Raw genomic sequence first — 27,592 nt, 5'->3', positions numbered from 1 at the left:
TAACACTAATTTAAAGGACTTGTTTAGTACATAGAATTTTACATGTTCAGGATTGTTAACTCTTGGCTGCGGTGTTGAGCAGTTACAAAGAGCATCTCACACCCTGGAGGACCTGCCCTGTCTAACCCACTCCTGAGAATGGGCACTGTGCAATGCTTAATTTCCCCTGTGGTGGCGCTGCAGGGAAATCAGGTTATACCTGAGCATTGAAGGCCCCAGCCAGGGGACACTTTGGGACCAGGTTATTGTGAGGAGGCCCTCCTAAAAAGTTGACATTGCCCAAGGCATAGAACCCCATTAAGTGGAAGCATACAGAGATGTATTATGACACCAGGTACTTCTACAGTCATATTATGGTAGTGTGCACAAGCCCTTAACCCTTAGCCTACTTCCACACATGCATAGCCAGGTAATGCCATGTGCCTGCCGGACCTAATTTACTATAATGGGATGCGGCGGGCATCTGGCCGCTCCCCGACATATTAGCTGGGATTCAGCCGTACAAAGGTTGCTGCACACAACGGATATCGTCTGGCTGAATCTGGAATATATGACGGGGAGTGGCGGGATCCCCGCCGCTTCCCATTATAGTCAATGGGGGACGCACAGCACTATCCGGCATGTTCTCTGATCTGCTGAACTTTTTTGACGCATGTGTGAAACGAGCCTTAGGGAGCAGAGCTGGTTGGTCCAATGTTCAGTCAACGTTGAGCTTTAAATTATATCTATGTTTGTTTTTCTACAATTACAAATACATTCATTTTATAATTTGTTTTCATTTTTTATAGGTGTTCCATGTTGGTTTTACAGCTGGAAACTCTCTGAAATATACTCATTATGACCCTTATACGCTTCTTGAGTTGCAATGTGACCAGTGTCCACCAGGCACGTTTGTGAAGTATGACTGCACAGCTGAGAAGAGGACAGAGTGTGCGCCCTGCCCGTACAATCATTTTACCAGTGAATGGCACTCCCACAAGGACTGTCAGTACTGCAGCGCTGTCTGTAAGGAGCTGCAGCTGGCCAAACAGGAATGTAATGGCACCAGCAACCGGATATGTGAGTGCATGGATGGCTTTCTTCTCGATGTAGAGTTCTGCTCACCTCACAAGGAGTGCCCACCTGGTTATGGCGTTCTACAACAAGGTGTGTATACATGTTTTACTTATTTGATTAAAAAGTCAGATCAGAGAATGACTTAAGGAGGTAAGATCTTTCCAGACCCTTTCCACAACTTCTCTCTACCCCCAGAAACACCCGTAGTCCAAATTCTTGGTGGAAAAGGCCATAGCAGCCGTTTATTAAACCGCAATATATTATCCAACATCATTTTAAGGCATACATTAATAAATATAAACAAATAAATACAAACATATAAATACAATGTAACAATATTCACTTTGTGGAAGGATCCTAGAAGGCAACCCTAGCAAGCTGCGATCTTCACTCCACACATCTTCCTCCTTACCCTCGGCCGCACTTACCGACCCAAGGGCACCAAATCCTCCAAAATCCATATATTCTTCTACCCCTGTAGGCCTTTTAGCCCAACAGGAGCCCCCAGCTTTCAGCTTACCGAACCTCATGAGATGCACGCTCCAACGGGTCATGCACCTAATAAACATAGTATTGCCTTCCAGGACCCCCCGTTATCCTGCCGCTGCTATGACATGAAATTAAAACAAATAACTCCAAACAGGGCGGGAGGGTGGGCAACTCGCCAGGAACCATAACGGCTACTGGTGCCGCCCCCCACCTCTACCCCATAATATAAACGGCCCACGAAACTACCGCACAGCCCCAATCTCCTCCCATACAACACTCCTCCCCCCAACTAACTTAACCTTATCCTGGTCTTCCCACTTCCCCTTCAGTCAACTCTCACTGCGCTACATCTGCGCCTCGCTCCGTTGTGATGAATCTTCTTTTTCACTAGGAGGTTCACAAGTTGAATGCTCAAATGAGGACCACCAAGTAAACAATAAAAATTAACAGAAGAAAAAAAACTTGTGACCACTATCAATGCTAAACTGGTTGTACACATGAGAGAAATGTTGGCCAAACCCACAGATTGCTATGTATTGGCTTACCATTTCATGTTTATGGGGGCCTGCTGACCGGGTAAAGAGGGATCGGGAATGCTTTTGGATTTCAACAACATGTCCAGTTATTTCTTTATGCAGGAAATAAGCTACTAGCTGAAATGTATTACCCTCTCCAGTGAAAAAAACTGCACACTGGGATTAGCCAAGCATTCATGTTTATGGTGGCAAAAATAGTCAGTTGATGGAGCGTGTTTGTCATGTGTATGGGCAGCTTTATGGTGTAAGCAAACTTTATTTAGTATCCTATAGAGCAGAGGCATAACTAGAAATGACTGGGCCCCACAGCAAATTTTTGAATAGGGCCAAAACACCACCCACCCCAGCAACTTCTTCGCAACCCCCTCTTCTGGTGCAACCTCCACTCCTATGGCTAGTCAAGATCACTCTCTCAGACCAGACCAGGCAGCTGCTCAGTCCATTTCCTACAGTGTCTTTGTATATAATGTCATTGTATAATACTGTTGAAGGGGCCCTGACAATAACATCTTTTAGTCCTCCTCCAGGGTGGGCCCCTACTGGAGTTTGGACCACATTTTGGGCTTGTCTCACCAAGTAATCTTGGCTGGAGCAGAGAATTACCTAATCTGTAGTACAAACCGGATTCCAAAAAAGTTGGGACACTATACAAATCGTGAATAAAAACTGAATGCAATGATGTGGAGGTGCCAACTTCTAATATTTTATTCAGAATAGAACATAAATCACGGAACAAAAGTTTAAACTGAGAAAATGTACCATTTTAAGGGAAAAATATGTTGAATCAGAATTTCATGGTGTCAACAAATCCCCAAAAAGTTGGGACAAGGCCATTTTCACCACTGTGTGGCATCTCCCCTTCTTCTTACAACACTCAACAGACGTCTGGGGACCGAGGAGACCAGTTTCTCAAGTTTAGAAATAGGAATGCTCTCCCATTCTTGTCTAATACAGGCCTCTAACTGTTCAATCGTCTTGGGCCTTCTTTGTTGCACCTTCCTCTTTATGATGCGCCAAATGTTCTCTATAGGTGAAAGATCTGGACTGCAGACTGGCCATTTCAGTACCCGGATCCTTCTCCTACGCAGCCATGATGTTGTGATTGATGCAGAATGTGGTCTGGCATTATCTTGTTGAAAAATGCAGGGTCTTCCCTGAAAGAGATGACGTCTGGATGGGAGCAGATGTTGTTCTAGAACCTGAATATATTTTTCTGCATTGATGGTGCCTTTCCAGACATGCAAGCTGCCCATGCCACACACACTCATGCAACCCCATACCATCAGAGATGCAGGCTTCTGAACTGAGCGTTGATAACAACTTGGGTTGTCCTTGTCCTCTTTGGTCCGGATGACATGGCGTCCCAGATTTCCAAAATGAACTCCGAATCGTGACTCGTCTGACCACAGAACAGTCTTCCATTTTGCCACACTCCATTTTAAATGATCCCTGGCCCAGTGAAAATGCCTGAGCTTGTGGATCTTGCTTAGAAATGGCTTCTTCTTTGCACTGTAGAGTTTCAGCTGGCAACGGCGGATGGCACGGTGGATTGTGTTCACTGACAGTGGTTTCTGGAAGTATTCCTGAGCCCATTCTGTGATTTCCTTTACAGTAGCATTCCTGTTTGTGGTGCAGTGTCGTTTAAGGGCCCGGAGATCACGGGCATCCAGTATGGTTTTACGGCCTTGACCCCTACGCACAGAGATTGTTCCAGATTCTCTGAATCTTCGGATGATGTTATGCACAGTTGATGATGATAGATGCAAAGTCTTTGCAATTTTTCGCTGGGTAACACCTTTCTGATATTGCTCCACTATCTTTCTGCGCAACACTGTGGGAATTGGTGATCCTCTACCCATCTTGGCTTCTGAGAGACACTGCCACTCTGAGAAGCTCTTTTTATACCCAATCATGTTGCCAATTGACCTAATTAGTGTTAATTGGTCTTCCAGCTCTTCGTTATGCTCAAATTTACTTTTTCCAGCCTCTTATTGCTACTTGTCCCAACTTTTTGGGGATTTGTTGACACCGTAAAAATTAGAATCAAAGCATTTTTCCTTTAAAATGATAAATTTACTCGGATTAAACGTTTGATCTGTCATCTACGTTCTATTACAAATAAAATATTGACATTTGCCATCTCCACATCATTGCATTCAGTTTTTATTCACAATTTGTTTAGTGTCCAACTTTTTGGGAATCCGGTTTGTAGAAACTAAAACATACAGTACCAGCCAATAGGACAAGACATGAGAAGCCACGTCTAGCCCTTATCCCAGTCCTGGTGCCACCATCACATGAAAAGAGATGGCACTAATGATATTCATGGATTACAGTTACTGCTGATAAGTATATTCAGCCTGATTATCTGACCAAAAGATGAATGATAACTACTTTTCTGAAGTAGTGCCAATCTGGAAATATTTCACATGAGGATCTCCAAATGGACAATGCAAGTGAATAGCTAGTGGATCGATCCTGCAGGATGGATTGTTCTGGTTTGAACCACAGATTAAATAGATCTCCTGTAATCTTGGCTGGAGCAGAAGTTCTGATACACCCAACATCACGGGAGGCCTACTTAATATGTGGTAGAATCCAAAATATACCAGCTACTATGCCTTTATGAATATTGTGCCTCACATCTATATTTATGCCTCACATCTACATCGGTCAGTATTACACACAGCAGCCATACAAAATGGGCAGCCTGTGCTTCTAGGCTTCCTTGGGCAATGGGTCCCACCACAACCTCAAAAGAGATGGTACTGATGAATGCTAGGGATCACAGTTACTGCCAGCCCCTACATCTGCACTCCTGCCTTGCACCCATCTACCTAATATCAAGGGCACCCAACACCAGATAAGGGCCCCAAAGTGTTCAGGGTGTGCCCCGAGAGAAGAAAGGGTGTGCCCTGCATTCATTGCACAGCCCCAAGGAGTGAAGGTGTTAGGCCTAGTTCACAGTTTTTTTGCAAGTGTATGGGCCGTCTTTCTGTGTTCCGTATACGGTCCGTATACGGAACCATTCATTTCAATAGTTCCGCAAAAAAAACTGAATGTACTCCGTATGCATTCCGTTTCCGTATTTCCGTTTTTCCGTTCCGTTGAAAGATAGAAGATGTCTTATTATTGCCCGCAAATGACGTTCCGTGGCTCTATTCAAGTCAATGGGTCCGCAAAAAAAACGGAACACATACGGAAATGCATCCATATGTCTTCTGTATCCGTTCCGTTTTTGCTGAATCATCTATTGAAAATGTTATGCCTAGCCCAATTTTTTCAATGTAATTACACTGCGTGCAGAATTATTAGGCAAATGAGTATTTTGACCACATCATCCTCTTTATGCATGTTGTCTTACTCCAAGCTGTATAGGCTCGAAAGCCTACTACCAATTAAGAATATTAGGTGATGTGCATCTCTGTAATGAGAAGGGGTGTGGTCTAATGACATCAACACCCTATATCAGGTGTGCATAATTATTAGGCAACTTCCTTTCCTTTGGCAAAATGGGTCAAAAGAAGGACTTGACAGGCTCAGAAAAGTCAAAAATAGTGAGATATCTTGCAGAGGGATGCAGCACTCTTAAAATTGAAAAGCTTCTGAAGCGTGATCATCGAACAATCAAGCGTTTCATTCAAAATAGTCAACAGGGTCGCAAGAAGCGTGTGGAAAAACCAAGGCGCAAAATAACTGCCCATGAACTGAGAAAAGTCAAGCGTGCAGCTGCCAAGATGCCACTTGCCACCAGTTTGGCCATATTTCAGAGCTGCAACATCACTGGAGTGCCCAAAAGCACAAGGTGTGCAATACTCAGAGACATGGCCAAGGTAAGAAAGGCTGAAAGACGACCACCACTGAACAAGACACACAAGCGGAAACGTCAAGACTGGGCCAAGAAATATCTCAAGACTGATTTTTCTAAGGTTTTATGGACTGATGAAATGAGAGTGAGTCTTGATAGGCCAGATGGATGGACCCGTGGCTGGATTGGTAAAGGGCAGAGAGCTCCAGTCCAACTCAGACGCCAGCAAGGTGGAGGTGGAGTACTGGTTTGGGCTGGTATCATCAAAGATGAGCTTGTGGGGCCTTTTCGGGTTGAGGATGGAGTCAAGCTCAACTCCCAGTCCTACTGCCAGTTTCTGGAAGACACCTTCTTCAAGCAGTGGTACAGGAAGAAGTCTGCATCCTTCAAGAAAAACATGATTTTCATGCAGGACAATGCTCCATCACACGCGTCCAAGTACTCCACAGCGTGGCTGGCAAGAAAGGGTATAAAAGAAGAAAATCTAATGACATGGCCTCCTTGTTCACCTGATCTGAACCCCATTGAGAACCTGTGGTCCATCATCAAATGTGAGATTTACAAGGAGGGAAAACAGTACACCTCTCTGAACAGTGTCTGGGAGGCTGTGGTTGCTGCTGCACGCAATGTTGATGGTGAACAGATCAAAACACTGACAGAATCCATGGATGGCAGGCTTTTGAGTGTCCTTGCAAAGAAAGGTGGCTATATTGGTCACTGATTTGTTTTTGTTTTGTTTTTGAATGTCAGAAATGTATATTTGTGAATGTTGAGATGTTATATTGGTTTCACTGGTAAAAATAAATAATTGAAATGGGTATATATTTGTTTTTTGTTAAGTTGCCTAATAATTATGCACAGTAATAGTCACCTGCACACACAGATATCCCCCTAAAATAGCTAAAACTAAAAACAAACTAAAAACTACTTCCAAAAATATTCAGCTTTGATATTAATGAGTTTTTTGGGTTCATTGAGAACATGGTTGTTGTTCAATAATAAAATTAATCCTCAAAAATACAACTTGCCTAATAATTCTGCACTCCCTGTACTGTATACTGTATATGCCATACGGAAAAACGGAACGGAAAAACGGAACGGAAACAAAAAACGGAACAACGGATCCGTGAAAAACGGACCGCAAAACACTGAAAAAGCCATACGTTCATGTGAACTAGGCCTAAGGAGAACCGCAATGAACCACCACCATTCCTATCAGTGCCACAACTTCCACTCCCCTCCTACAGGCTCTCCCCCCAATGCAGTCTCTTTATTGCACAACACAAGGAGGCTACTGGTGGATGTTGTTCTCCTGTATCACACACATAGCTCCTAAGCTGACAAAGTGACTTGGCCTTTCTGGCTCCCTTTTTTTTTTTCACTTTCTGATATCTCAGGGCTTCCACTGACTGTCCAGTCTCAGGTCTGCACTGATATCTCACTTACACAGCTGCACATGGTCAGGCAGTCATATTCTGCTGCCAAAAAATGAGCACCTGGTATGAAAACCCTACTCAACTATAACTTTCCCCCAATCCATATGGGTAGCACAATGCACCCGTGTCTGTTAGCCGCCTTGCTGGTTACTGGAGCAGGAACCATCCCATCCAACTCTGGGATCTGGGCCCTACATTCTCCAGCTATAAGATGCTTGGGAAACTCGCAGCAACCAGCACCACCACTCAAGTGCCATAACCAAAACATACAATAAAAAGCACAGATGTATAACAATCCCATGGTAAGGTGGCGTATGCTCCTCAGCACTGTCATATATTGTAGATATTCTCATGTAGAAGCAATGTTTCTAGGGTAGAATATCTTCATAATATAATATTTGATTCTGCAGTAACCCACAACTTGGGGTATCTGAATTTGTTTAAGGTTTTAATGTGTATGGGATTATTTATTGTTGTATATTTCATATGTTTTGGCCGTATATATTCCATCAGAGGAGGAATGGTTGGCAATGGTTGACAAGAACAGGGCTAACCACCCTGTTCCTCCCATCTTGGTAGGAGTAGGCTGTTCCTGCTTTCTGCCAGGAGGGAGAGTTTGAGTTCAGATAGTGAAGGTAGAGGAAGCACATGTCAGAGCTACTACACCTTGGAACCGTATCCAAAGAACACTGCCTCCAGGAAGCATAAGTGTGAAATTTCCACTGAGTGATCAGTGAAAATTTCAGCTTTACAGACCCTGCTGCAAGGTGAGGGGCTACAGCTCAGACACTCGTCACCCAAAACACCTCCAGGCCAGACTAACATCAAGCCTGAATCACACAGTGGACACCTATATCCACAAGTGCCATCAAATTGCCAGAGCATCAGCCACCATACCTCCACATCTTGTGCCAGAAACTGCACTTTGCACTTACAGTGACGAGCAAAAGGGTAACAATGTTTTGAACTTTTTACTTTCAGGCTCCACATCTCAGCATCCACTACAGCTTCGAATGTGAGACTACCATCATTTTATAGACAATCATCTTGGCTATCTCATACATAAATTGGACTTGCAACTATTTAGCATATGATTAGTTCTGCAGATTCTTGTCATGTAACTGCATTGTTACTGTTTTGCTCCCGATGGTGTAAAAATCTTTTTCTTCTTGCATAATACAAATTACAGCCTGTTCTCACATTCCCTAATAGCTCAGTGTGTTATTAGGTTGGTTCCCAAGCGAAAGGTCACTGGTTAGAAGCCAGGAGCAGCCATGAAGAAGATTTCTGAAGAAAAGAGAAACAGCATCTTCCAGCTAATTGATAGTGGTATCTCGGCCAAGAAAATTGCCAAACTGCCATGACAGTTGGAAGAATATGAAATTAAGTCTGTCCATCCATTCCAAAGGCAAGAGGCAGATGTCCAGACAAAATATCGTAGTTAAAAGTTGGCTCATCACAAGGTCTATCAGTTCTGGCGCGACAAACACGGCATTGAAGGTGGCTCATAAGTTTCGTAATAGTGAGATCACAGATGTCCATGCAAGCACTGTGCAACGCGCTTTATAGAATTCAGGAATGGTGTCCTGAAAATAGGTTAAGCCTCGACTTCAATATAGTCATATAAAAAGTACAAACAGTGGACAGTAGAAGATTGGAAATGGGTGATTTGGATCGATGAGATGAAAGTCAATAGACTGGACTCTGATGGGTGCAAATGGGTCTGGAAGAAACAAGGGAAAAGGAATTGAGAAATTGAAGAAACTGTTAAGTTCGGTGGAGGAAGCCTGATGATATGGGGTTATTACACAGTCAAAGGCATTGGATACTTGGCCAGGATCGATGGTGGTCTCAATGCTGAGCTATATGTGAGTATCCTACATGCTGAGTTACTTCATAAACTTGAGTACTATGGGTATAAAAAGGATGACATAGTGTTCCAGCAGGACAAAGACCCGAAGCATACGTCGAGATTGGCGAACAAATGGTTCAATGACCATGAAGTAGAGGTGCTGGATTGACCCCCACAGTCCCCAGACCTCAACCCAATCGAACACTTGTGGGTGGAGTTGATGAAAAAGCTGTATTCGTACCCAAGTGAGTCGACCAGTATGCACCAACATTGGGAACATGTAGAAGAGACCTGGGAACAGATTTCGGTTGACACATGCTTCAATCTGATCAACAGCATGCCCAGAAGGATTCAGGCAGTGTTGAATGCCAAAGGTGGATTTACAAAATAATAAAATACATTTTTTTAATTTTAGGAGCAAAACAGTAATAATGCAGTTTCATCCCAAGAATCTACATAACTAATCATATGCTCAGTGGTGGATTGGCCATAAACTTTACAGGGAAATTTCCAGCCGGCCAGTAGAAGTTTTTGGGGATGTATTTTGTGATGGATTTTGGTATTTGGCTCTGTTGGAATGGTATAATGTGCCACAATATGGTATTGCTGGCCCTGCCTTTCCTCAATTTGGACCCGACTACAAAATGGGGCCACTTTTAGTATTTTTTTTTTCAGGGCCACTTCAAGTTCCCAGCCCCTGCATATTCTAAATAGTTGCAAGTCCAATTTATGTATGAGAAAGCCAAGATGATTGTCTATAAAATGATGGTAGTCTCACGTTCCAAGCTGTAAGTGGATGGTGAGATATGAAGCCTGAAAGTCAAGTCAAAAGTTCAAGTTACCCTTTTGCTCGTCAGTGTAATACTGCTGGATGTGCCACAAGTTATATTTTGCAATAAGTAAAGAGAGACTTTTATATGTTTACTTCTGCCTTGATTCTTCAAACTACCTTTCCACTGCACCGAACCCCAGGGAGCGATGGCCTGAGGAAGTATACTGTGACACAACACCTCATCAGGGCCACTACCACTCCCATCCTCTACACCGCCTCCTAAAGGGCTTGCTGCACTTCCAATATTTTTTCATCCAGGTTCCTTAGTAAAGAACTGAGCTGCAATACCACACATGACTCATAGACAACAGTGGAGCTGTTTCTGGAAGGAAGCAGAAATGATATGAGTGTGATGCCATTAGATTCTGGAGCTCGGTAGAGTAATAAAAGGCACTTTGATTAGAATTAATGGTAAAATGAAAAGGCAGGACATGCCATTCCTGTGGAATATCCTCCTTGTAGAGTAACATGGCACAAACCACAGAGATCTGGAACCGTATCACACAGGCTGGTTGCTTAAAAGTGGTTTTATATTATATCAGCAAGAGCCAGAATCAAGATCCTGCGTATTTTTCCAGCTATTCAGCCAGTGTACACTTTGGTGCGGTGAAATCTGTTTTCCATTTGCCATGTTGCTTGGGGGTTTGGGCTGGATGTAATTATACGCTGTGAACCTGGGCATAACGGAGGGAAATGTTTCAACACTTACAGAACATTGCTGAACTTACCAGGTAAACAGATGCGGTCCTTATAGTATACAGGGAATATTCATAAAAATTGTGTATTTCAACAAACTTTGGCCATGGATAGCCACGCCGTCAAGCCCTGCCCATGGCAAGGCTTTAAAATTGTTATATTCTCTAACATTTACAAAGGTTAAGCATTAACTACTGTAATTTATTCATTAAGATTTACACTACAGATTTAGGCTACTTTCACACTCGCACGGATCCGTTCAGATAATACAACCATCTGCATCCGTTCAGAACGGATCCGTTTGTATTATCTTTAACATTGCCAAGACGGATCCTTCTTGAACGCCATTAAAAGTCAGAGATCCGTTTTCTATTGTGCCAGATTGTGTCCGTGAAAACAGATCCGTCCCCATTGACTTACATTCTGTGCCAGGACGGATCCGTTTCGCTCAGTTTCATCAGACTGACACCAAAGCGCTGTGAAAGTAGACTTAACTGCGTTGTAGTTTCAGATTCCAATATTTCTTTTTTTTTTTTTCAGGGACACCTAATAGTGACACGATTTGTGGTGAATGTCCGAGGGGGATGTTTTCGAATGTAACTTCATCCACAGCTCCATGCCAGAGGCAAACTGACTGCAAAAAGCTGGGACGCAAAATGCTGCACAAAGGGAGTTCTACACATGACACAGTGTGCAAAGAGAAATCCCCCTTATTATGTGAAATAGGTAAAATAAACTTAATTTCTGCTCTGAAATGTTTGTCTAGATGTTTAGGGTATATTATAGTGGTTATATTCTTGTACATAAGGTAACTATTAAAGTAGTTATTTTTTTTTACATACAGTAGGATTCAGTATTATAGTAGTTATATTCTTGTACATAGGAGGCAGTATTATAGTAGTTATATTCTTGTACATAGGAGCAGTATTATAGTAGTTATATTCTGTACATAGGAGCAGTATTATAGTAGTTATATTCTGTACATAGGAGTAGTATTATAGTAGTTATATTCTTGTACATAGGAGGCAGTATTATAGCAGTTATATTCTTGTACATAGGAGGCAGTATTATAGTAGTTATATTCTTGTATATAGGAGCAGTATTATAGTAGTTATATTCTTGTACATAGGAGCAGTATTATAGTAGTTATATTCTGTACATAGGAGCAGTATTATAGTAGTTATATTCTTGTACATAGGAGGCAGTATTATAGTAGCTATATTCTTGTACATAGGAGCAGTATTATAGTAGTTATATTCTTGTACATAGGAGTAGTATTATAGTAGTTATATTCTTATACATAGGAGGCAGTATTATAGTAGTTATATTCTTGTACATAGGAGCAGTATTATAGTAGTTATATTCTTGTACATAGGAGCAGTATTATAGTAGTTATATTCTTGTACATAGGAGGCAGTATTATAGTAGCTATATTCTTGTACATAGGAGCAGTATTATAGTAGTTATATTCTTGTACATAGGAGTAGTATTATAGTAGTTATATTCTTATACATAGGAGGCAGTATTATAGTAGTTATATTCTTGTACATAGGAGCAGTATTATAGTAGTTATATTCTTGTACATAGGAGCAGTATTATAGTAGTTATATTCTTGTACATAGGAGGCAGTATTATAGTAGCTATATTCTTGTACATAGGAGCAGTATTATAGTAGTTATATTCTTGTACATAGGAGTAGTATTATAGTAGTTATATTCTTGTACATAGGAGCAGTATTATAGTAGTTATATTCGTGTACATAGGAGGCAGTATTATAGTAGTTATATTCTTGTACATAGGAGGCAGTATTATAGTAGTTATATTCTGTACATAGGAGCAGTATTATAGTAGTTATATTCTTGTACATAGGAGGCAGTATTATAGTAGCTATATTCTTGTACCTAGGAGGCAGTATTATAGTAGTTATATTCTTGTACATAGGAGTAGTATTATAGTAGTTATATTCTTGTACATAGGAGCAGTATTATAGTAGTTATATTCTTGTACATAGGAGGCAGTATTATAGTAGTTATATTCTTGTACATAGGAGACAGTATTATAGTAGTTATATTCTTGTACATAGGAGCAGTATTATAGTAGTTATATTCTTGTACATAGGAGGCAGTATTATAGCAGTTATATTCTTGTACATAGGAGGCAGTATTATAGTAGTTATATTCTTGTACATAGGAGACAGTATTATAGTAGTTATTTTCTTGTACATAGGAGCAGTATTATAGTAGTTATATTCTTGTACATAGGAGCAGTATTATAGCAGTTATATTCTTGTACATAGGAGGCAGTATTATAGTAGCTATATTCTTGTACATAGGAGCAGTATTATAGTAGTTATATTCTTGTACATAGGAGTAGTATTATAGTAGTTATATTCTTGTACATAGGAGGCAGTATTATAGTAGTTATATTCTTGTACATAGGAGCAGTATTATAGTAGTTATATTCTTGTACATAGGAGCAGTATTATAGTAGTTATATTCTTGTACATAGGAGGCAGTATTATAGTAGCTATATTCTTGTACATAGGAGCAGTATTATAGTAGTTATATTCTTGTACATAGGAGTAGTATTATAGTAGTTATATTCTTGTACATAGGAGCAGTATTATAGTAGTTATATTCTTGTACATAGGAGGCAGTATTATAGTAGTTATATTCTTGTACATAGGAGGCAGTATTATAGTAGTTATATTCTGTACATAGGAGCAGTATTATAGTAGTTATATTCTTGTACATAGGAGGCAGTATTATAGTAGCTATATTCTTGTACCTAGGAGGCAGTATTATAGTAGTTATATTCTTGTACATAGGAGTAGTACTATAGTAGTTATATTCTTGTACATAGGAGCAGTATTATAGTAGTTATATTCTTGTACATAGGAGGCAGTATTATAGTAGTTATATTCTTGTACATAGGAGGCAGTATTATAGTAGTTATATTCTTGTACATAGGAGACAGTATTATAGTAGTTATATTCTTGTACATAGGAGCAGTATTATAGTAGTTATATTCTTGTACATAGGAGGCAGTATTATAGCAGTTATATTCTTGTACATAGGAGGCAGTATTATAGTAGTTATATTCTTGTACATAGGAGACAGTATTATAGTAGTTATTTTCTTGTACATAGGAGCAGTATTATAGTAGTTATATTCTTGTACATAGGAGGCAGTATTATAGCAGTTATATTCTTGTACATAGGAGGCAGTATTATAGTAGTTATATTCTTGTACATAGGAGACAGTATTATAGTAGTTATTTTCTTGTACATAGGAGCAGTATTATAGTAGTTATATTCTTGTACATAGGAGGCAGTATTATAGTAATGATATTCTTGTACTTAGGAGGCAGTATTATAGTAGTTATATTCTTGTACTTAGGAGGCAGTATTATAGTAGTTATATTCTTGTACATAGGAGGCAGTATTATAGTAGTATATTCTTGTACATAGGAGGCAGTATTATAGTAGGTATATTCTTGTACATAGGAGCAGTATTATAGTAGTTATATTCATGTACATAGGAGCAGTATTATAGTAGTTATATTCATGTACATAGGAGCAGTATTATAGTAGTTATATTCTTGTACATAGGAGCAGTATAATAGTAGTTATATTCTTGTACATAGGAGGCAGTATTATAGTAGTTATATTCTTGTACATGGGAGCAGTATTATAGTAGTTTTATTCTTGTACATAGGAACAGTATTATAGTAGTTATATTCTTGTACATAGGAGCAGTATTATAGTAGTTATATTCTTGTACATAGGAACAGTATTATAGTAGTTATATTCTTGCACCTAGGAGGCAGTATTATAGTAGTTATATTCTTGTACATAGGAGCAGTATTATAGTAGTTATATTCTTGTACATAGGAGCAGTATTATAGTAGTTATATTCTTGTACATAGGAGGCAGTATTATAGTAGGTATATTCTTGTACATAGGAGGCAGTATTATAGTAGTTATATTCATGTACAAGGAGGCAGTATAGAAAGTAGATTCGTAACTTGTACAGGAGGCAGTATTATAGTAGTATATCATGTACATAGGAGCAGTATTATAGTAGTTATATTCTTTATCAAATTTCTTTTTATTTGAGAAAAATACACAGTCATGTAGGAAGTCATACATCTTGTGTCCAGACGCAGCTGGATAAGTGCATAGTCATCAAACACAATGTATTCAAGATGATTGCATACACGACCTCAGATATTGAAGTGGAATATGTAAACAAATATCTGATGGGGGGGGGGGGTATAACGAGACAAAGGGAGGTGAGTTAAGGGAGAGAGGGGAGGGGGAGAGTTGGATGTCAAACAAAATCTTAAGTCAAGACATATCTAAGCCTAGAATTTGCGATATAGCTTCCAAGGAGACCATAGTTTAACAAAAACTACTCTAGTGTGATTTTCCCAGTGGGCTAATTCTTCAAACCGATATATTTGGTCAATTTTTTCGGTCCACATCAAAAACGAGGGAGCTGATTCATTTTTCCATAATAGAGGGACCAGCAGTCGAGCTGCTGTAATAAGCATGGTTTGTAGATTATACTTTAAAGGAGTAAGCGTGCTATTTGGACACCAGAGCAACAGGAGTTTTGCATCTAAGGTAATCTGGACATTACATATCCTGTTTATAGCTGCTTCTACTTCAACCCAAAACGGTTTTATTTTCTTGTACATAGGAGCAGTATTATAGTAGTTATATTCTTGTACATAGGAGGCAGTATTATAGTAATGATATTCTTGTACTTAGGAGGCAGTATTATAGTAGTTATATTCTTGTACTTAGGAGGCAGTATTATAGTAGTTATATTCTTGTACATAGGAGGCAGTATTATAGTAGGTATATTCTTGTACATAGGAGGCAGTATTATAGTAGGTATATTCTTGTACATAGGAGCAGTATTATAGTAGTTATATTCATGTACATAGGAGCAGTATTATAGTAGTTATATTCATGTACATAGGAGCAGTATTATAGTAGTTATATTCTTGTACATAGGAGCAGTATAATAGTAGTTATATTCTTGTACATAGGAGGCAGTATTATAGTAGTTATATTCTTGTACATGGGAGCAGTATTATAGTAGTTTTATTCTTGTACATAGGAACAGTATTATAGTAGTTATATTCTTGTACATAGGAGCAGTATTATAGTAGTTATATTCTTGTACATAGGAACAGTATTATAGTAGTTATATTCTTGCACCTAGGAGGCAGTATTATAGTAGTTATATTCTTGTACATAGGAAGCAGAATTATGATACTTGTTGCTACTTACTGTGTTTATACTTTGGAATGACATTCTCTCCATAGATGTTACACTTTGTGAAGAAGCCTTGTTGCGATACCCAGTACCCCCAGAGAATTGGATAATGACTCTTATTCAGATACTTTCTAGCACAGCTGTGACATCACAGCAAATAAATAAAATACAGGAAACCCATAATGCATTGGAACAGCCATTCTACTTGTTTAAATTGTACAAGAGTCAAAGCAAAGCTGATGACTCCATCACCCCTCTCATCAAAGGTAATAATATTCATGAAAAAAAACGTATTTATATTATGGCAAAATTTCCATTTAGTCACTACAGTCTACTGTTTACATGGCACTTACATTTATAGCACGAATGACTGTCCTGTCTCCTGAGTGGACATTCATTATGGGACTCCCCATAATGAAAGGTGGAAGAACAGAATGAGTGATGTCATCAGCTGTTCCCGCCTGCTCTGTTTACTGCTATGACTACCGATTCCTCCCACATTGCCTATGTACCAAAGCAGAAGTCTGAATGTGGCATCAACATCCATTACCATGACTATCGGCAATATTGGCTAGTGGCTGATATTTTCTAGTGCGATACTGTTGCAGGAAGGATTAATAAAGCTATTTTGACATTGTGTATGAATTGTTATCACGTATAATAATGCTATATGAGAGAGAGCTCTGTAAGGGGTTTCTCTGATGAGGACTTTTGGAGCACTTATCCACTCATTTTCTGTGAAACATATTCTTAGGGTCCATTCACACGTCCGTAGATTTTTTGCTGGATCCGTAAATTGCGGATCCGCAAAACACGGACACCTGCAATGTGCAATTCGCAATTTGCGGACCGCACTTAAGAGACACTATAATAGAAAATGCCTTTTCTGGTCCGCAATTGCGGACAAAAATAGGGCATGTTCTATTTTCTTCAGGAACTAAATTGTGGATCCGAAAAAACGGATCCCGAAAATGCGGATGCGGATCCAGGAAATGTGGATTTGCATCCATTCCAGCCCCATTAAAAGTGAATGGGTTTGCAAATTGCGGAACGAATGCGGACCCAAATTACGGACGTGTGAATGGACCCTTAAGCTGTAAATCGCTAGTGAAGGTACTGGTGACCGCTATAATGCTATGTATTCCCATGTTATGGGGTTGTCTGAGCTTGCTGTACATGATGTTCAAGTTAAAAATTATCTACAAATTAAAAAGATCACATTGTCAGAGCATCTCAGTTCCAGTGCCACAGTTCTTGTGCCCACTGCTTCTGGACCCCACTGGACCAGAATTGCGATTTGACATCTACAGTTGAAACCAGAAGTTTACATACACTATATAAAAAGACACATATGCATGTTTTTCTCAATATCTGACATGAAATCAGAATAAACCTTTCCTGTTTTTGGTCAATTAGGATTACCAGAATTATTATTTGCCAAATGCCAGAATAATGAGAGAGAGAATGTTTTAAGGCATTTTCTGCAAAGTCAAAAGTTTACATACATTTCATTAATATTTGGTACCATTGCCCTTAAACTGTATGACTTGGGTCAAATGTTTTGGATATCCTTCCACAAGCTTCTCACAATAGTTGGCCGGAATTTGGGCCCATTCCTCCTGACAAAATTGGTGTAACTGAGCCATGTTTGTTGGTCGCCTTGCTCGCACCTGCCTTTTCAGCTTTGCCCATGGAGTAAGGATCAGAACCTGACGATCCGAAACGCGTAGATTTACATGTTGGATTTTATTCTGCACCTATGAAATAAAGATTATCACGTTTATTACTGCCATCCTGGAAGCTGGATTACTTTCTCCTGCTGTTTTTTTGTCCACTCCTGGTTCCTGGCGTTTTTTCCGGGCTTCCATTGGTGGTGATTCAGGTGAGCCTCGCCATACTCCATTGCATACATTTTCAATAGGATTGAGATCAGGGCTTTGTGATGGCCACTCCAAAACATTGACTTTGTTATCCTTAAGCCACCTTGTAACCAGTTTGGCAGTATGCTTCGGGTCATTGTCCATTTGGAAGACCCATTTTCGCCCAAGCTTTAACTTCCTGGCTGATGTCTTGAGATGTTGCTTCAGTATTTCCACATAATCTTCTTTCCTCATGATGCCATCTATTTTGTGAAGTGCACCAGTCCCTCCTGCAGCAAAACAAGTCCACAACATGATGCTGCCAACCCGTCTTTCACAGTTGGGATGGTGTTCTTAGACTTCCAAGCTTCTCCCTTTTTCCTCCAAACATAACTATGGTCATTATGGCCAAAAATTTCAATTTTAATTTTGTCAGACCACAGGACATGTCTCCAAAAATGTAGGTCTTTGTTCCTGTGGGCATTTGCAAAAATTAATCTGCTTTTTTTATATTTCTTTTGGAGAAATGGCTTCTTCGTGACAGAGTGGCCTTTCAGCCCATGTTGATACAGTACTCGTTTCACTGTGGATACTGACACAATCTTACCAGCTTCAGCCATCATCTTCACAAGGTCTTTTGCTTTTGTTCTTGGGTTGATATGCACATGTCGGACCAAAGCACGTTCATCTCTGGGACAGAGAACTGTCCCTTTCCTGAGCGGTATGATGGCTGGACATTCCCATCTTGTTTGTACTTGTGTATAATTGTTTGTACAGATGAACAAGGCACCTTCAGGTATCTTGAAATTGCACCCAAGGTTGAGCCAGACGTGTGCAAGTACACAATTCTCTTCCTGATATCTTTTATTTATATGATTTATTTAAATTTTCCCATGATGCTACACAAAGAAGCAGTGTGTTTCAGGTGTGCAGAAGCAGAAGCTTCCAAATACATGACATCATCATATGGGCAGTCCAGAATTGTTTAAAGGCATAGTAATTTTAGTGTATGTAAACTTTTGACATTGCAGAAAGTAATAAAAATGCCTTAAAACATTCTCTCTCATTATTCTGGCATTTGGCAAATAATAATAATTATGGTAATCCTAATTAACCAAAAACAGGAAAGGTTTATTCTGATTTCATGTCTGATATTGAGAAAAACATGCATATGTGTCTTTTTATATAGTGTATGTAAACTTCTGGTTTCAACTGTACATGCTCATGAAGCGTGCAGGAATGGCACGTCACCACTGAGACCATTAATTGGTGGCAGCAAGCATGTGCATATAGACAGCACTTCACAAATCCAGTCTACAAGGAAACAGAAGTGGTGGCATGGGAGCCTGTAGACCAAGTAGACTGTTCTATTACTGTGGCATCCGTCTGTGGAGATATTTTGCAAACTATGGTACATATAAAGACTTCTGCCACTAATGATAAAAACCAAGTGCCTTACATGTATGTGTGTGCAACTGCCAAGCTCTGTGCCTTACGTGTATGCGTCTATAACTGCCAAGCTCTGTTCCTCACATGTATGTGTGTGTAACTGCCAAGCTGTGTGCCTTACGTGTATTTGTGTGTAACTGCCGAGTTCTGTGCCTCACATTTATGTGTGTGTAACTGCCAAGTTCTGTGCCTCACATTTATATGTGTTTGTAACTGTCCAGCTCTGTGCCTTACATCTATGGGTGTGTAACTGCCAAGCTCTGTGCCTCACATTTATGTGTGTGTAACTGTCAAGTTCTGTGGCTCACATTTATATTTGTGCGTAACTTCCAAGCTCTGTGCCTTACATGTATGTGTGTGTAACTGCCAAGTTCTGCGCCTCATATTTATGTGTGTGTAACTGCCAAGCTCTGTGCCTCACATTTATATGTGTGTAACTGCCAAGTTGTGTGCCTTACGTGTATTTGTGTGTAACTGCCAAGTTCTGTGCCTCACATTTATGTGTGTGTAACTGCCGAGTTCTGTGCCTCACATTTATATGTGTTTGTAACTGTCCAGCTCTGTGCCTTACATGTATGTGTGTGTAACTGCCAAGCTCTGTGCCTCACATTTATGTGTGTGTAACTGCCAAGTTCTGTGCCTCACATTTATATTTGTGCGTAACTTCCAAGCTCTGTGCCTTACATGTATGTGTGTGTAACTGCCAAGTTCTGCGCCTCATATTTATGTGTGTGTAACTGCCAAGCTCTGTGCCTCACATTTATATGTGTGTAACTGCCAAGTTGTGTGCCTTACGTGTATTTGTGTGTAACTTCCGAATTCTGTGCCTCACATTTATATGTGTTTGTAACTGTCCAGCTTTGTGCCTTACATGTATGGGTGTGTAACTGCCAAGCTCTGTGCCTCACATTTATGTGTGTGTAACTGCCAAGTTCTGCGCCTCATATTTATGTGTGTGTAACTGCCAAGTTCTGTGCCTCACATTTAGGGCTCATTCAGATGGACGGTTTTCATGTTCATGTGCTGTCCGAGTTTAGAACTGACAACACATGGTCAGAGCGCTGACATATTAAAGCCATTGGGGTCCTAATCAAACATAGGCAGATGTAGATCTCTTGTTACAAATGAGAGCTAGAAGAAATACAGTAGCTTATTCCTACACATTATGGTATAAGGAGGCTATGTAAATCCCATCCTGGCAACATCACAGCATCATCACTTGGTGAGTAGAAACAACTCTAAGAGTAGGGGCTACGGGAGGTCACATAAATGGCTGTATGAAAATGGTTATATGCAATCTATAGTTGACAGGGAGTGGCATGAAGGAGTCCTCAGTGACACCTGTAGATCCTGTAGGATAATGATGATATGCTGTAGTCAACCAGCGTGTACATGGACCACTGCTATGCATGACCCTGGTGAATAATAGATATCTTATCACTTATTTGAATATCAGTTAACACATAAATTGACATAAGACTTTTTTTCCTGCTTCCTTTTTCTCCAGATTTAAAGGAGTGTGAAAAGGGAGTGTTTAATCTCCTGGGATCCCTAAATCTAACACGCAAAAACGTTATGACCTTAATGCGGAGTCTACCTGGAAAGCGCGTAAGGCAAGAAGATATTGAAAAAACCCTAAAAACGTGTGAGCGACCCAAACACCTGATGAAACTTCTTAGTCTATGGCGGAATAAAAACAAAGGAAACACAATTGAGGGACTTAGACAGCTAAAAATGGCCCAACTCCCAAAAATGATACGCAAGAGGATGAAGAAACTGGAACAATTTCTAACAGGAGATTCCATGTACAGTCTGTATCAGAAAATTATTCTGGAGATTAATGGTAACCGAACACAGCCCGTAAAGCTGGAAACACTGTTATGACTGGTACAGAAGTGACCTTGAGTCTACTGACCGTTTCATCACATCTTCTAGTCACCCCCCCTCCCCGCCACCACTTCAAACTGGAGTCCAAATCTGGTACCTGCTGTATAAGCTTTATTTATGGAAGTATTTTTTCTTATATATGTTTTTGTAAGGAATTATTTATGTTCCCTTTGGATAGATTAAAGATTTAGAAGGAGACCAGAGGTTAACCAGGTGTTGTTCCCCTAACGTCTGGTCTACAAGTGTCTGTATGTGTATGTCTTTATTTTGTGGTTACCCCTGTAAATGCTAGAATTCTTCTATTTATACTAATTTAATTATAAATTATTTGGGTTCAAGATGTTTTTTTTTCCAAGAGATGTATCTTTTTATTTTTATTTTAATCGTAATTGTAGCCTAAGGCTCTGTTCACATTTGGGACATAAAGTATTTTCCATCTCCATCATAAATGGAAACCATGATGTGGTGCCAGATCCATCACATAATGGACACTGGCAGCACACAATACACCTCGTTGACCCTTTTCCATAGTAGTCTCTCATTTTAACAGGAATAATAGCGCTATTCTTCACATCAAAAACAATGAAGCCTCCAACCCAGGCATGAACATGGCCTAATTCCACTGCAGTAACTGCATATACATTTTCTTTTCCAATATTATACATATATTTACTGAAGCTATGAGTCAGAACTGAGGATATGTCTTAAATGGTTGATAGATGGGCTGGATCTCACCTTCAGGATCTCCATGCAACATTTCATTTGAACCCCATACCCCCATCCAACTTGGCTGGTAGAGTCCAAGAAAGAGTGGAAGAGCCTTTGATTGCTCTCCTCATTGCAGTCTATGGAGGCTCAGTGCAGAGTGATTGAGTGGCCTGCTCACTGCACCCTTCCTTGGCCACTCCAGCCATTTTGGTATGCTGTACAGCGGTCATGAGACCCCTGTTCTCCTGATAGGTGGAGGTCTCAAAGATAAAGTTCCCCTCATCATACATTTATGACACATTTTCTAGGAGCTATAAAAAAACACTGCTTCTCCATACATCACAGACTTGTTTTAAGACTTCATTCAGGCAGAAGGACATCTGCACAAGAATCGATGGACAGGATCCCACGCACATCTACTGTAAATTAGAACCCTATGGTAATCTAAGTGTAGTTCATTAGAACCATGTGGGGGGCAGGAGACAGGCAGTTAAATAGGGGTGCAATGTGCCCATCTGAGGAAGCACGTCATAGGGCATTTTTTTAGAAGGGTCTCTCAAAGATAAGCTGATCATAGTTAGTATCATGTCTGGATTTCCCATCATCTGTAATCTGAGATGAAACCTGGCACTGACACTGTACAATTTCACTGCAGTGACATCGAAGGAGGAAAGAGGTACTACAAGATGTCCATTAAAACCAACAGACTGGCTAATATATGGACGTGTCTGATCCTTCAGAGAGAGCAGAGAGTAGATCTTTTAAACTAGACAATCCATTTAATTATAAAGAGGTACCCATATACCTACACACATATGAAGTAGAACCATAGGCTACTTACATCTGCTTGGACTATGTCTACTACTGCGAAAAAAAGTTGAGCTTCCACAGCATCATATACTTACTACTATAAAAATGTTATCTCCCATTGCTGAACTAGAGACTGGCTTCTACAAGGGGTAGAAGGGGGCAGTGGCATGCACATACCCCATGTCTACTGCTTCTACAGTATCTGGACAAGATACATTCACAGCTGTCTATGGAGAAATCTTATGCAGGAGTATACCCAAAGATCATAGGGCCCCATAATAACTCCCAGCCCCATTCTGTACTCCACCAAATGTACTTTGTCTTTATTACAGTCCCCCATTCATAATGAGTTTCTTCTTTAAAGGGGTTTTCTGGGATCCAGCAGATCCCACAAAGCCACCTTAAAAGGGGTTGTCCTATGTAAAGTATTCTACAGTTTTCAAACCAGCACCAGGGTCTGAATACTTTTGTAACTGCATGTAATTAAAAATGTATTATAGCTAATGAGTTATTATTGTTTGCTGTTTTTCTAATTTTTCTGTCCTGCTCACTGAGATGGTAGCACATGCACTTAGTTCCATCCTTCAACTGCCACCGGCTGCAGCAGAAAATGATAAAGGACACGCCCCCTAAGCTTTCAGCTTGAAATAAATCTAGAAGAACAATTGGAGCAATGAATGGGGAGATCTCTGGATCCATGTGAGGTACAGGGCTGGTTCTAGTTTTGTTAGAAATGGATTGTTGTGTACTATATGATGTCTGATTTCCATGATTTATATTAATCATGGGATACCCCCTTTACTTACACATAAAACACCTGTAGGAGAAAGTTTGTAATATACTTACTATTCCGAAGTTGCATGGATTGGACTCTCCTGAGTACCCGCTCACGCAACAAGTCGCAACATTCCTCCTCTGAAAATGGAGATTCTGTTAATGTCTGGTCCTATATCAGGTTCTGACCTGGGCTATGGATGGAGTGTCACTTGCCTTGTGGACAGTACAGAAGTATTCTTCCCCAGACGCATGCACAAACATCCGAATCCACCTCATCTGCGCATGCGCCAGGGAGAGGAATAGTTCTAGCCCTATCGTTAGTGGAAGTGATGCCCCATCCATGGCCCAAACTCGACACCTGGTAAAAGACGTGACATGAGTGGAAGCAGGATTTTCAGAAGAGAGTCAGGTAACTGGGTTCCTGAGAGACTGATCCACGCAACTCCAGAACATTAAGTATATTACAAACTTTCTCCTACATGTGTTATGTGTAATTAAAGGGGTTGTCAGAGTTATGAAAAAAAAAAATATAGCACTGAAAATCTGATGGGCAGCAATATATAACTAAGCTAAGCAAGTTTTATGCAAAATATATATATATATATATTTCCTCATTTCCCTGGTTCTTTTCTGGCCCTTTGTTTACATGCAATAAAAACATTCTCTGCCCCTCACCCTTAACTGCTAAGGGAGTGGATACAAAAGCTGTCCTAAGTGACATGTCTGCCTGCTGGGAGACTCTGCAGCATGTTGTATGTGTAGGACTACAAGTCCCAGCTGTATAATGACACTGCTAAGGGAGTGAATACAAGTGCTTCCCTGAGTGACATGTCTGCCTGCTGGGAGACTCTGCAGCATGTTGTATGTGTAGAACTACAAGTCCCAGCTATATAATGACACTGCTGATACACACAGGATCTTCCCCCTACCTTCTTATGCAATGCTCTCTCTAGTCCTTCAGCTCCTGTGCCCAGAATTGTCACTGCTGCAGATACCCAGTGTGTGCAGCTGAAAGGGTTAAGAATCCTAGGACAGAGCAGCAGGCAGTGAAGGGGGGCGTGGCCAGCACAGTGACGTCTGGTTTACAGGCTTGTAAACAAACTTTATCAGAGCAGGGAGAGAAGCTGACATCACAGGTCATGTGACCCTCAGTGAAATCTGAGAAACCAGCCACTGGAGATAAAGTGAGTTAATTGGAAAGCAGTTATATTTGCCCAGTTAGGAACATAGAAAGAACAAAAAAAATAACTCGGACAACACCTTTAAGGTAAATTTGCTGGACTGGCTGGGACCCAGAAAGCCCTTTATTAAAGGGTTTATCCCATGATTAATGGAAAGAATGAAGATCAGAGATCATATAGTCCAGGGCAATCTCTTTCTAACAAAGCTAGAACCAGCCCTGTACCTCACATGGATCCAGAGATCTCCCCATTCACTGCTTTATATCAAGCTGGCAGCTCAAGGGGAGTGTCTTTTCTGCTGCAGCTCAGTCCATGCTCTGCCTATCACAACTCAGGGGGCGTGTCCATGATCTCCCTATCACAACTCAGGAGGCAGTTGAAAGATGAAACTGAGCATGTGCGGCCTTCTTAACGAGCCGGTCAAAGAAATAAGAAGTTAAGTGGTGCTATACAGATATATTTTATTGAATAACTCAGTGGCTATACAAAATTTTTAATTACGGTACATGCAATTATAAAAGTATTCGGATCTAAGTGCTGGTTTGAAAACTGTAGATTTTTTGTGGGACAACCCCTTTAAGCTATTTGTATTCTTATTCTCAGTACTTAAGCTATCAGTAATACTAGTCATACCTCAGCATTGCTTCTATCAGGTTGTGTATGTGCTCAGTTACCAGTATAGTAATCCATTCTAGACCCACAGGGGTCGTCTCGCCAAGACAACTCCTAAACATTAAGCCAGCTTCTTCGATCCCAAGCCATCAGCCCGGGCAGGCAGGGTCCACTAGAATAGAATCCAGGCAAACTGAGTGGCTGATACAGGAGGGCTGTAGACTGTGGGACAGCCCTCTATTATTCCCATATCCTGTGGCCTGACTGCCAGCAGAAATCCAGCTATGGACATGAACAGATAAAACACACTGTAACTTTTATATAATATCACATTCAACATTGAGTTCACATTTCTGCAGATACACAATCAAGATGAAACATAAGAACTAGTGATGAGTGAATCGAACAAAGTGGAATTTTATGATAAATTTGAGCCGAATTTCCTTGTGCTTCGTGGTAGCGAATCGATTTTACCAGAAATATTGTAAAAAATAAAAATAAAAATCATACTTACCGCCTCCATCTGCTCGCAACGGGCCGGCCGCCGCCATCTTAATTGAAGATTTCAGCCGAAATCCAGTGCATGGTGATGTATGTGATCTCGGGCCATGCGAGATTTCGCACCAAGTTTTTAAGCAAGATAACGGCGCCTGGTCCATCGTGAGCAAATGGAGGCGGTAAGTATGATTTTCTATCTATCTATCTATCTATCTATCTATCTATCTATCTATCTATCTATCTATCTATCTCATATCTATCTATCTCATATCTATCTATCATCTATCTATCTATCTATCTATCTATCTATCTATCTATCTATCTATCTATCATCTATCTATCTATCTATCTATCTATCTATCATCTATCTATCTATCTATCTATCTATCTATCTATCTATCTATCTATCTATCTATCTCTATCTATCTATCTAACATCTATCTATCTATCTATCTATCTATCTATCTCATATCTATCTATCTATCTAATATTTATCATCTATCTTTAGCAAAAATGTGGCAGCACTACGTCAAACTTAAAGGGGTTCTGCACTTTCATTTAACTGATGATCTATCCTCTGGATAGATCATCAGCTTCTGATCGGCGGGGGGTCCGACACCCGGAACCCCCGCCGATCAGCTGTTTGAGAAGGCGCGGCGCTGGCAGTAGTGCTGCGGCCTTCTCACTGTTTACCGCCGGCCCAGTGACGTCACGACTAGTATCAACTGGCGTGGGCGGGGCTAAGCTCCATTCAAGTGAACGGAGCTTAGCCGCGCCCAGGCAAGTTGATACTAGTTGTGACGTCACTGGGCCGGCGGGTAAACAGTGAGAAGGCCACGGCGCTGCTGAAGCGCCGCTGCCTTCTCAATACAGCTGATCGACGGGGGTCCCGGGTGTCGGACCCCGCCGATCAGAAGCTGTTGATCTATCCAGAGGATAGATCATCAGTTAAATGAAAGTGCAGAAACCTTTAAACAAAAAAGGGTGCACCCCGGAGGGACTAGGCTATTGCCCAGTACACAAAGTAGCAAAAAGGCAGCACCTCAAAAATCAGTAAAAAATAAAGAAATGCTTTTATTCACCCATGTGGATACGCAACATTTAGGCTCAACACTAGAGCTTTTCTCAAGCTCTAGTGTTGAGCCGAAACGTCGCATATCCTATGGGTGAATAAAAGCATTTTCTTTATTTTTTACTGATTTTGGAGTGCTGCCTTTTTGCTACTCTATCTATCTATCTATCTATCTATCTATCTATCTATCTATCTATCTATCTATCTATCTATCTATTATCTCATATCTATCTATCTATCTATCTATCTATCTATCTATCTATCTATCTATCTATCTATCTATCTATCCAATTAATTTGCAAAGTGAAGTTGAAGGAGTTGTGTCATATCATACACTGATGGCACTAGATGATCACTAGATATGCCACTAATATCAGATAGATGTGGGCCCCACCTCTGGGACCAGCTCCTATCTTCTGAACGGAAACTCCCATTGAAGTAAATGGAGGGTGGCCACGCTTGCGCTGTGACTTCTCATTCATTTTGGAGAGCTCATTTTCGAGATAGGAGCAGGTCCCAGAGGAGGGACCCACATCCACCTGACATTGGTGGCATATCGTAGTGATATTCCACCAGTGTATGAGAGGAGACAACCCCTTTACAGGACAGTGCATTCGGGATCCGTATAATAACCTCTGTCACATTACAGTAGGACCTCAGATTTATCTATTTCTGATAAACGCCTCCGCTCAGAGCTGTACAGATGGTCATATAATGTGTAACATGGATGTTCTTGTGTTTTTTATT

At 40.5% G+C, this 27,592-nt stretch overlaps 1 protein-coding gene across 1 annotated transcript in view; it reads left to right on the top strand.

Moving 5' to 3' along the window:
- The window catches only part of TNFRSF11B (TNF receptor superfamily member 11b), a 29,598-nt gene extending 7,818 nt beyond the window's left edge, over positions 1-21,780 (top strand). Inside the window, exons 2-5 of the mRNA XM_040432291.1 lie at positions 789-1,146; positions 11,246-11,431; positions 16,043-16,258; positions 20,808-21,780. Of these exons, the coding sequence (XP_040288225.1) occupies positions 789-1,146; positions 11,246-11,431; positions 16,043-16,258; positions 20,808-21,184 (1,137 nt within the window). The 3' untranslated portion in view covers positions 21,185-21,780. The remainder of the gene's footprint in view (positions 1-788; positions 1,147-11,245; positions 11,432-16,042; positions 16,259-20,807) is intronic.
- Positions 21,781-27,592: the final 5,812 nt, after the last annotated feature.

Source organism: Bufo bufo, chromosome 5 (assembly GCF_905171765.1).
Source record: "Bufo bufo chromosome 5, aBufBuf1.1, whole genome shotgun sequence".
NCBI classification, from domain to species: domain Eukaryota; kingdom Metazoa; phylum Chordata; class Amphibia; order Anura; family Bufonidae; genus Bufo; species Bufo bufo.
Note: the sequence above shows the minus strand (reverse complement) of the source record. Positions and strands in the feature narration are given on the sequence as shown.